At 46.7% G+C, this 12,688-nt stretch overlaps 1 protein-coding gene across 2 annotated transcripts in view; it reads right to left on the reverse strand.

Annotated features, from left to right (window-relative positions):
* Positions 1-12,688, reverse strand: part of LYST (lysosomal trafficking regulator) — a 3,192,287-nt gene that overhangs the window by 2,116,812 nt on the left and 1,062,787 nt on the right. For both annotated transcript variants that reach the window (XM_078648813.1, XM_078648812.1), the window contains 2 exons: positions 2,291-2,464; positions 1,281-1,430 (listed from right to left, as the gene is read on the reverse strand). In XM_078648813.1, coding sequence (XP_078504939.1) covers positions 1,281-1,430; positions 2,291-2,464 — 324 coding nt within the window. The remainder of the gene's footprint in view (positions 1-1,280; positions 1,431-2,290; positions 2,465-12,688) is intronic.

Here is a 12,688-nt window from a genome sequence, read left to right on the forward strand (position 1 = left end):
GAGTATTTGCCAGGAAAGGTTTGTGTGAACGCAAATATCTGTTTGATATAGTTAGTATAGGAGAATAGATGTGATGATCCGTAGTGGGTCTGCAGAGTGAGCGGTAGATGAGGAATGATTATGGAATTGCAGTGTTGTAGCTGATGATGTGTGGTAGTGAAATGTGGATCTCACTATGGTGCTTTGAATACTTTGAGGAGATAGGGAGAAGTATAGATAAAATGAGTAGTTGTGCGTCTATATATCATTGAATAGAAGTGGTAAGTTATCATTGTAGTAGTGCAGGGTTTTTTGGGCTTAGAAGAATTATACAGTAGGTGTTGATCACTTTGTAGCTGTCTAAAGAAAAATTAGAGTGGAGCAAAACATAATGGAGCAAAACGTAGTGGAGCAATTTACATTGCAGTTTATTACAATGGCACAAAACAGGGGAGCAAAATGTAGTCGAGCAAAGCACAGTTGAGCGAATTACAGTGGAGTAAAACACACTTTAATAAAATTAATTGATAGACTGAAGAATGCCCTGACCACGACCTTTAGCATGTCTTTGCAATGGAAGCAATCATCTCAGCTAGCCAGCAGAGATGTATTGAATATGGGTTTTAGTGTTCACACCTAGAAATCAACAGAAAATACAATAAAAGCTTCTGGGGGCACTTATTAAAATCTTAGGCATTTTCTTTTTGTTTACATTTCCATTAAGTGTATGTGCTAAAGTTTTACTTATTATAATCATTGCTTTTGATGTTTGTAATAAACATATAACAAAGCGTTCTAACAAAAGCAATGGGGTATTCACCTGAGGACTGGAGCAGTCTCAATACTGACCTGTCACCCGTGAATTAGCCCATGGAGCTACTATAAGATCCCATTCTGTTTTCCCAGTCCTGCAGGTTACACGTTCTCCAAAAGTGTCCGAAGGAAATAGAAAATATGTTTGGGGGTTTAGCTCACAATTCCCTACCTCTCAAATCTTATTTACCTACTACTGGGAACTATATATATTTTTTGGGTCCAATAGTATTTTATGCATTGTAATTTCTAGCGGACTGTTGTAAGCGCCATAATGTTTCTAAGTGCAGGAAAACTATATAAGACTGTTGAATAAATAATTTGCTAAACATTGTGGTAATCTCTCAGAATAATGTAAATATTCTATATAAAAAGTACTTATACACAGCAGATGTTTACATTTAAAGACACCCAAAGAACATACAACATTAATGCATATCTGCAGTATTTCCTAAGCCTTTAGAATGGGAGCGAAACAATTAGCTCACCTGTGCTTTGGACCATATTTTCCAGTCTAAAAGTAATTCTTCTAGCAGTTTAATATCCTGGATAACTGCAGTGGAATCCATCTGAAGTCTGAACTGTCCACTCTCAGTGATGTGAATAATTTCTTCATCACAGCATCCCAAGAGAATGGTCTACCAATAAAAAAAGATAGCTTAAAATAGTTCAACAATCTGATTTTTTTTTATAATGTGGTACTGCATTGTATAACACGGTCTCCAAAAGTTTGTTTGTTCGTTCTCTCTCTCTAATTATCTATATATATATAAAAACAAATATATGTCTGTCTGTCTGTTTGTCCTTTATGCATTACTACACCATTCATCAGATCCCCATGAAACTTTGGGAAGTAGTTGAGTACACTCCCGCGAAGGTTTCTGGCATAAAAATCTTTTAAAGATCGGCCCCCCAGGGCCCTCATAATCTTTCGAATACTGAATTTGCAACCGCGACTTTGCAACAGTATAAGAACTTCGGTGAAAAAGATGATGAACAATGTCATCGAAGCTACAATTTTGAATGGGAAATTCAAGGGGGAAGATGTACTGTTGCCACGTATTCCAATGATCCCAACAGATATGCCATATGAATTTAAACGTTTACCCTTTCCGGTGAGACGCGCTTTTGCAATGACTATCAACAAAGCACAAGGACAATCGCTGAAAATGTGTGGACTAGATTTGGATAATCCGTGCTTCTCACATGGACAACTGTATGTGGCCAGCTCACGGAAACCTTCTGATTTATTCGTGTACGCACCAGACAGAAAAACAAAAAATATTGTGTATCCACAAGCACTCAAATAAATAAACAGAATTAAAACGACACTTTGAAATGTTTTCCATAATAAAATGAATACGTTTCAATAAAAATGAAACAATGTAAATTGAATGTTATCATAACAAGTTTACTTGAATTTCCATTCTTCTGAGATCGCAGCAACGTGCGACGGGTAATCTAGTATAGATATATATTATTTTTTTCTGGATCCTACCTTCAAAATGTGAAATCCCACAATACACTTGGGTTTGATCAACAGTTGACGAATTATTAAGTATCCATCACAATTTTCCATCTCTTGCATTCGTTGTTGATTATACTTTATAGAAGAAAGTATAACTTGTAATGCCAATGCTTGAGGCTCTTCAGAGTTGCTGATATCCACAACCTGAGAAGAACAGAAAATCACTTTAATGAGGATTCCACTGGTGGAGAACCAAGATAATAGGTAAGTAACATTCTCTTATCAGTCACAAGCACTGAATTGCCCACCCACCCAAGGGATCCTGGAGGCCTTCACTAGAAAATATATTAAGATAGCGATATAGGCATGTGTTCAAGGCTTTTCAGTAGAAGAGTGAGCTTTAAATAGAGAAAAGACTGTTCCTGGAACTTAGGAGACACACATGGAAACTTCGGAGGGCCCCAGCTCGAGAAAAGGTTGCAAGGACAAATTTGATGCACTACCTACTCTGCCTCTGCTAGAGGTGCATTGATCAGGATATCCAAGCATGGGATCCCATTCTATATGAAGTCCACGATCATAGATTTGTCCCGGTAAAGTAAACAGTACCCTAAATGGATTTGCCCTAGTGCTAGGAAGTATATATGCCTTGAGCTCAGAACAACCTGCATTTCTAGTTCACCTAGTAGTCCTCCTCAATGCATGGGCCAGCCCTCCCCTGGGTATTGGGAGGAGAGTTCAATGCCTTTAGTAGACACCTCCCTAGACAGATCTCACCCCCCATTACCACAAATGCCCGCAAATGGCACTACCCAACTTCTTATGACTTTGCTTCAACATTGGTCCCTGTTTGACATTTGGAAACAGCACAACCCAGGGCTTTAACTGAAGTACTATCATTCCACCCAAAAGATGACCTGTGCCTCGACCGAATCCTATGCTAAACTCAACTTTGTTAGAAGTTCTCCTCGTGGGAGTACTTCGGCTGATCTATATCTGGCTATAGTTTTCTAACAACTTCCCTCCAATGGGGTAGGACTCTTCCTCTCATTCTCACCTAGTGCCTTCAGGGCGTTGCCCTTGAGGATCCCTTGGCATCCTGGGCTTCACGATTATTTTGAAGATCAGAAGCATTCCACTGCGTTCCACACCACCCAATGGGATGCCCTTGAAGTTCCTGTCTGTGGCTCCTGCATCCACGAGGCCTGGCTGACTATTCATGACACCCCCCAGGTCCTGATTAGTGAGCTTAGGATTCAATATGATACCCTGGTATTTACACAAAGGGAAATCCTCCTCCACTTTCACGGTTATTACAGTGAACTGTACAGCAAGGCTCTTGGCGACCCTTCGCCCCAGATATCCAATTTCCTCTGAGAGCTTCCATGCTCCAGGTTCCCCCTCACAACAGGGAATGAATCAATGCCCTGCTAACATCCCTGGTGAGCAAAGCAGCCAATAGTGTCCTAGCAGTGGGCAAGATGCCAGGAACTGATGGTCTACCAATGGAATTTTACCAGGCATTTCCAGGCAGGCTGCATAGTGGCACTGGAAGACGGTCACCTCCTGCAGTCACTTAGGGCTGCCCTTCTGGTCCCCTTCTGAAATTGGGTCCCTCCCCATGAAGGGGCCTATTGCTATTCAAACTCTGTCTTTCCACTCCTCCATCAACTAACCCATCCAGATCAAAACTGGTTTATCTTCCATAGAAATACTTCCCTAAACCTCAGGCACCACTATAGACTCCTGGACGTTGCTCCTTCAATTTGGCTGCAAGCCACAGCCCTTAGCCTTGATCTCAAAAAGGCCTATGACACTATGAGCTGGGAGTACATTTTTGAAGTCCTTTGAAGCTTCGGTTTCTGAACTCGCACCATGCAACTCATCCAAATACTTTACTCACACCCACCTGTGCCGGTTCGGGTGGGTACACCAATTTTCCACTCCTTTGAGATCATCAGGGGACAACGCATGGCTACCCTTTGCCCCCCTCTGCTTTTTAGGTCTTGCCTGAGACAGCGCATGCTCTGTTTCTTAGAGACATTTAGTAAGTGGCTTTTAAAAGTGCCACCAGAGGCTTTTGCTGGCCTACAGCTTGCGTTCACGAGCTCCTGCACAGCTGCCATCTGTGTTTTATTGCTGTAATCAGGCTCCTCTGCTTGCACTACCCCCCTCCCTTTTCCCCCTCCCTCCTGGTCAGCTTCATTTGTGTCTTCTACCAGTGAATCATGCTCCTCTGCTCGCACTCCATCCCTTCTCCCCCTCCTCTTCGTCTGTTTCATTTGTGTCGTCTATCACTGTGACTGTTCCTGCTTCCACCAGGCACACACACCCTCAGTCAGTGCACGCTTTCACCAGGCACACACCACCAGCCGTCAGTACACGCTTCCACCAGGCACACACACCACCAGCCATCAGTGCACGCTTCCACCATGCACACACACCACCAGCCGTCAGTGCATGCTTCCACCAGGCACACACACCACCAGACGTCAGTGCACGCTTTCACCTGGCACACACACACCACCAGACGTCAGTGCACGCTTTCACCTGGCACACACACACCACCAGACGTCAGTGCACGCTTTCACCAGGCACACACACCACCAGCCGTCAGTGCACGTTTCCACCAGGCACACACACCACCAGCCATCAGTGCACGCTTCCACCAGGCACACACACCATCAGCCGTCAGTGCACGCTTCAGCCAGGCACACACACCACTAGTCGTCAGTGCACGCTTCCACCAGGCACACACACGACCAGCTGTCAGTGCACGCTTCACTGGGCACACACACCACCAGCCGTCAGTGCACGCTTCCACCAGGCACACACACCACCAGCCGTAAGTGCACGCTTCCATCAAGCACACGCACCACCAGCCGTCAGTGCATGCTTCCACCAGGCACACACACCACCAGTCAGTGCACACTTCCACCAGGCACACACACCACCAGACGTCAGTGCACGCTTTCACCGGGCACACACACACCACCAGACGTCAGTGCACGCTTTCACAGGGCACACACACCACCAGCCGTCAGTGCACGCTTCCACCAGGCACACACACCGCCAGCCGTCAGTGCACGCTTCCACCAGGCACACACACCACCAGCCGCCAGTGTACTCTTCACTGGGCACGCACACACACCACCAGGCGTCAGTGCACACTTTCACGGGGCCCACACACCACCAGACGTCAGTGCACACTTTCACCGGGCCCACACACCACCAGCCATCAGTGCATGGCTTTACTGGGCACACACACCACCAGCCGCCAGTGCACACTTTCACTTGGCACACACACTACCAGCTGGCTCACACTACCAGCCGTCGGTGCATGCTTCCACCAGGCACAAACCACCAGCCGTCAGCGCACGCTTTCACCGGGCACACACACACCACCAGCCGTCGGTGCACGCTTTCACCGGGCACACAGACCACCAGCCGTCAGTGTACGCTTCACTCGGCACGCACACACACCACCAGACGTCAGTGCACACTTTCACCGGGCCCACACACCACCAGCCATCAGTGCATGCTTTCACTGGGCACACACACCACCAGCCGTCAGTGCACGCTTTCACCGGGCACACACACCACCAGCCCTCAGTGCACGCTTCCACCAGGCACACACACCACCAATCGTCAGTGCATGCTTTCACCGGGCACACACACCACCAGCAGTCAGTGCACGCTTTAACCAGGTACACACACCACCAGGCCGTCAATGCACGCTTTCACCAGGCACACACACCACCAGCCGTCAGTGCACGCTTTCACCAGGCACACACACCACCAGCCGTCAGTGCAGCAGGCAGGCTCTTCTCAGAGTTTCTTGGTAAATATGTGTTTGATGCCTGGGAGGGAGTGGGTTGAGTTTCCTTAAACCATGCTGAGTATGCAGGTGCAGTGCATGAACTCCTGTGTGAGTGAGTCATGCTGCCTGGGGCTCACTCACTCCACACTTGTAAATTGCACCTGCACAAGGCTTTTTCTCATTTGCAAAGTTCAGCGCATGCGCACAGCTAGGCAGCCCCCACACCCCCGGGAATTACTGCTTCCTACAACCAGAATGTAAACAACATTCAGAGCAATGAAAACAAGTTAATTTGATGCAAAGAACTGTTAACAAGCATTTACAATGCAACGGTCTCGCCTTTGCAAAAGTTAGAAATATTGGCATTGCAAATGACAATTTTTTTATTTATGTGTTGGTTTTAAAAACAGATAAATAAATGGCATTGTCATTTACAACGCCAATAGCTTAATCTCTCGCAAATGCCACACACAAACACACAGACCCACACACACCTAGATCCCCACACACACAAAGCCCTCCATACACACACAGCCCCCCCCCACACACACACACACAGCCCACCCCCCCACACACACACAGCTCCCCACACACACAGAGCCCCATACACACACAGAGCCCCACACACACACACAGAACCCCACACACAAACACTGAGCCCCCATACACATACTGAGCCCCCCCCACACACACACACAGCCCCCCCACACACACAGAGCCCCCCCCCACACACACACAGCCCCCCCACACACACACACACAGAGCCCCCCCCACACACTGAGCCCCACACACACATACAGAGCCCACACACACACAGAGCCCACACACACAGCCCCCCCACACACACAGAGCCCCCCCACACACAGAGCCACACACACAGAGCCGCACACACAGAGCCACACACACAGCCGCACACACACAAACAGAGCCACACAGACAAAGCCACACACACACAGAACCACACACACACACACAGAGCCACACACACACACACAGAGCCACACACACACACACAGAGCCACACACACAGAGCCACACACACAGAGCCACACACACACACAGCCACACACACACAGACACAAAGCCACACACACACACACACAGAGCCACACACACACAGAGCCACACACAGAGCCACACACACACACACAGAGCCACACACACAGAGCCACACACACACAGAGCCACACAACAGTCACAAACACACACACAGAGCCACACACACACAGAGCCACACACACACAGAGCCACACACACACTGAGCCACACACACACAGAGAGCCACACACACACTGAGCCACACACACACAGAGCCACACACACACAGAGCCACACACACACAGAGCCACAAACACACACACACAGAGCCACACACACACAGAGCCACACACACACACACAGAGCCACACACATACAGAGCCACACACATACACAGAGCCACACACATACACAGAGCCACACACATACACAGAGCCACACACATACACAGAGCCCCACACATACACAGAGCCACACACATACACAGAGCCACACACATACACAGAGCCACACACACACACACAGATTATGCTGCTCAAAACGCAAATATCAAATTTCATTCATCCTCATAGGTTCTTCAAAGCTAAATTCCGAATCCTGTGTGAACATTGCTCGCACAGGGATATGAATTACGAAAAGGACTGTTAAAAAAACAAAACAAAAAAAAAGCAAGCCATGCGGAATTCAGTGTGTTTTTGCATGGTAAGTCTCATTTGCAAGTTAAAAACCTGAATTGAAGGAGTTTACCAAACATGGTGAATACTTCAACGCATGAATAACCTTATTTATCAGCTGCTTTATGTACCTCAATCTCTTCTGCTTAACTTGTAATGACGGCCAGTGTATCATATGGTGTGTGTCAACTCTATGTTCAAATCTAAAGGTATCTCAGGGAGCCTTTTGTATAGCTGAAACGCGAAGCCCGGGTAAATAATGTAAGAAACAAAGTACAATAATTCAAAAAGGAATGTGACAGACACAGTGGCACAACAGTAATGGGTAAGCAAGAGCAAAACAAGACGTAATGGTGAACGACAGAAAAAGTCTAAAGGGAATGCTTCTTGGGGGAACTCGTGTGCTGTCAAATAGCGTCTTCTAATACTGCATAGATTTATGAGCAAATTTAAATGTTTTACAAACACTTTAATCTTATAGGTGCACATTTTAATTTGAGAGCCCAATAAAAAATGATCCTTTACTGTATATTAAAAGAGCATACTTGAAACAAACAGTGCAAACATGTTTATTTCTGAGTTTTTTTTTCCAATAGCGCAGCATTCAGCACTGGGCAGTTCCTTCTACAAAAAAATATTAAGACATTCAAACTGTCAGAAAGAAAGTCGGAAGGGTTCCGAAAATGGCATGGGGCTAGTGTACGGCTGCAAGAATCGCAACACCAGTAGCTCGCTAAGCTTGGCCTTTCAGTTGGAGCTTTATTATGCAGGTCACATCATGTCCCACTGCGGAGACAAATGTGCTCCCTTACCACACCCACAAGGTACTCCTCCGGAAGGACCTCCATGAAAAATGGTTAGAGCAGGCAGCACGGGGTTCACACACACTGAGCTAATACAGGCAGGCGAAGGCTGAGTAGAATGACAGATCAACTTGTCCTTCCACGTCAGTTGCGCCGCGGAAAGAAGCTGCAGTCGAAGAGTGATGCTTTGAGGTCAAGTATGTGGCTCCGAAATGCAAAGCCTCCCCCGTCACAAAAGACTATTCAGAATCATTTCGGAAAGAAAAAAAGGGAACCAACGTGAAAACTCATGACTACAGCAAAGCAGCGATAGTTGTGCACGCAATGGGGAGCCAAGAAGGGCTCTGACGTTTTGTAGAGAGAAAGAGCCTTACTTGTGTTCCTTCCTCATTTGTAGGGCAGCCGACACTGGCTACCTCCCTGCTCAGCAAATACGTTATTTAGAAAAGCTCCACTCATAGCGTTGTTTTTTGGAGCGTTGTAGGGTGGTGGTGCTGACAGACGTCCACAGAGGTTAAGGTGGCTTCCAATTTTTCACGACCCCAGCCATATTTTTCTGACCTCTGCAAATGTCAACATTTAACTATGTCTGAATTGGAGAACTCATTTGAGCTTTTGGTCTGACGCCCAATAGGTCCACCTGGCCGCCCACCCAGCCGTGACAGATGAACACACAAGGGGACATCGCTGGCCAGCGTCTTCACAAGGACTGCCCCAGGCACTGTTCTGAACTGCTTTCACTATTGCCTTACTGTATACGTTCGGAGTCAGATAAAGTGGAAGGTAATTTCAGTCCTGGAATTACTGGATGCATTCCCAGTAGGTTAGTCCTGCACGAGTTATTATTGTCATCCTCTTAGTGATCTGTAACGTGTGTGTCTTTGTTACACTTGGATGTTTACATTTATGTCCGAGGGTAGATTACCTTTCTTTTGGAACAAATAAACTCTTACAGGAATATTTACATGGAAAGATGCGCCTGCTGCTGCTTTCCAGACTGATTCCTTTGTAAATCACGTGTATTTTTGTCAAATCCATTCCCTCCCTGGTAGAGAGCGGGTTAAGGGGGGATAGATTGCCCTGTGTAAATTCAGATTTTTTTCCTAGGGGAAAATCTTTGTTTCCAGAAAAAGTTGAGAAAACCCTTTCTATCCCTAAACTACAGGAGTTGCTTATACTCTTAAGAACGAGTACAGTGTATTCCTGGACAGTTGTGTTTAGACTCTGGGCACCCCCATAGTTCGGGTTATTTCTAGAACATGAGATAAAACTGCTGTTGTGCCTCATGTACAAAAGAGTTATTGCGGCCGGGTTCCAGCCAGTCGAGGGGGCCGTTTACAGCTCTGGCTCCGCCGTCTATAAATAATTATGGTCTGCATAATTAAGGTAGAAAAACCCCCACAAAACCAATGATGCAGCTGGTCACGTGACTTTAATTGCATGTGGATGTCAGTGGGGGACAGGCGCACAGTGATTAGCGAGCACATGCCTGTGTTTTGTTAAAGGTTTTGTGAGCGCGCGGCCAGTCCTGTGAGGGCAGGTGAGCCGGGGAGAAGGCACCCAAACAGAAAGTTCTGATCACGGGTGGCGTCGTGGGCTGCCGCGCCCGGCGGCTGGCTTAAGCCGGGGCTTTTCTCATCCCCGCACGCACTGGGACTGCTATTTTGAAGCTTTCTTGCTGTTGCAGTAGGGGCTGCAGCGGTTGCAGCTCTGCCTGGCTCACACGGAGCGGCTCCGGAGAGCCGTGGCTGCGCGCATGCCCTCTCCACCTGCCAGGGGATCCTCCGCAATGGCTGTCGGTGATGGCGAGTGGCGGCCGGTGGGCTAGTGGTTGGCACGCGACACGGTAATAATGTGCGTTTTAGGCACCCCAGGGCACAAGTTCTAAAAACAAGTGCTGCCATTTGTATCTAAGCCCCGTCCTTTTGCGATTGGGGGGGCGTGTTTTTTACTTTCTTTCTCGGCTATAAACAGTCAAAAACACGCCCCCCCAGTCTGAAAAGGACAGGGCTACAGACAAATGGTTCTTCTTTCTATCTAAGCCCCGTCCTTTTCAGACTGGGGGCGTGTTTTTGACTGTTGTTTATAGCCGAGAAAGAAAGTAAAAAAAACACGCCCCCAATCGCAAAAGGACGGGGCTTAGATACAAAGAATGACATCACTTGGGCCTCTTCTCCAATGGCTGGCCGCCGTTTAGGAGGACAGCCAATGGAGAAGAGGGGCGGGGTTTACCCTCGCTACTCCAAGACAAAGTCTCGCTGGCCAGAGTGCGCATGTCTGCGCAGCCTACGCCAGTCTCGACCTAACAAAAACCATGTCCAGCTATTGTAGGTCTGGCAACTTAAACAAAACAGCAACAAAAAACAAACTAGCATTGGCATAGCCAATAGATCTCGCTTTTTGGATCGATAAGTATTTAGTTATGCAACAGAATATCCTTGGTGCAACAACACCAACTGTTGCCCCCAGAATGCATAATACTATCTCATAGAGGGGAGGGGGCCTGAAATGCCCTTGAGGTAAACTCTGAATGTTTCAAAACTGTAGCTGCCTTAGGCACTGAACCATTATTATTTTGGAAGAGCGCCCTTATTTCTGGATATTAGCTGTATGAAATTACAGACCTTTTAAGGCATGTGGTTTGAATTTTGATGCAGGATCTGCTACTCCCCCAATCGTTACCTGATCTATAGGTAGGATCAACGGGATTTTGATCAGTATCAGTTTTGCGGTGAGGATGCAATTCACAACTGTGTGCCACAATTGCCATGTGTGAAAAAACATTGAATGTGTAGTTAAACAATACGACTATGTTAGCTACTTTTTAGGACAAGCATTTATCAATACATAATACTCCATTATCGACTTCACTGTGGATTATACTTTGCTATCTATCCTCATGCATCTATTCAGCTCAGGGTCTAATCTGAGTTTTAGGCTATTCCCACAACATATAATCATTGGATTCATCAAACTGTTACAGCAACTGACTACTTCACTGAAAAAATCTGGGTTGCAATCATTAGGAGCAATATTTTGTACTAGCACTACGCTGGTACTGTCTATCACATCCTAGTCTATTCTATGTCTCAAATTATCCATGAAAGCAGTGTGGCTCATGAAGTGAATATTTGTGACTGTAATTATTTACCATCAAGAAAAAACACCAGCAAACAAGCATGGTTGCCTTGGGTACCACTGCTAAGGGTGTGCTACGATTTTGTATTTATATATGTGGGTCTCCTTCAGCAAGGCTGCATTCATTTTACATTGGAGGACATTGAGAACAATTAGAAAAATTAAGAGACAGTTTCCAATTTTGAGCTGTGCTTCATTGACCCCTTAGCGACCTCAGACATTTGGCCAGACCTGGCGTGGCCCGGGGGATCACTACAGATTCCCACCTGTTTTTGTTGAGTTTTGTCTCACCTTCGCCTTATTGACCCAATACGTCCTCCAACCCTGAATTGGCCTGGGTGATTACTACAGCTACATCCTGCTCAGTGACTCCTATTTGTATGATCAACTTATTATATTTGTATCTTTTCACTTTGTCCGAGCAACCGATTTGAACTTGTTTAGTTTTCAAACAGGACCTAATAGGAATATATCGCTTTTTGGGATCGGCCATTTGCCTTGAAATACAAGCCTCAATATTTGTTGGACTTGGCCCTTCTGGCGGGTTCACCCCTAATCTTTTTGCTGTTGGTATATGATCTGTGTTAGTGATTTTTGGGTCTCTGCGCACTTTTCCCTGTGTCCCAGAGTAAAAGTGCGTGCGTGTAGTATGGCTGGCCTGCCCTCCCATAGGAATGCATGGGGAATGTGTGTGTCCATGTTAGTTCCCGATGTGTGGGGAGTGCAGGCTCGAGTTTGGTATGTGTGAACTCGTGAGAGTGAATGCTGCGCGATGGTATGTGCGGCTTGTATGTGTCTAGTGGGGAAGTGCCGCTTCTAGACATTGATGTGTGTGTGCAGTGAGGGTGCTGGAGCGTGATTGGCTGGAGCTGGCTGGCAAGCCTGGCCCCAGGAAGTCTGGATGGGTCTGCCCAGGAGTGAGTTGAGAGATCAGCATGAGTGATGTGTGGGAGGG

The sequence above is a fragment of the Lissotriton helveticus genome, chromosome 6, assembly GCF_964261635.1.
Source record: "Lissotriton helveticus chromosome 6, aLisHel1.1, whole genome shotgun sequence".
Classification (NCBI taxonomy): domain Eukaryota; kingdom Metazoa; phylum Chordata; class Amphibia; order Caudata; family Salamandridae; genus Lissotriton; species Lissotriton helveticus.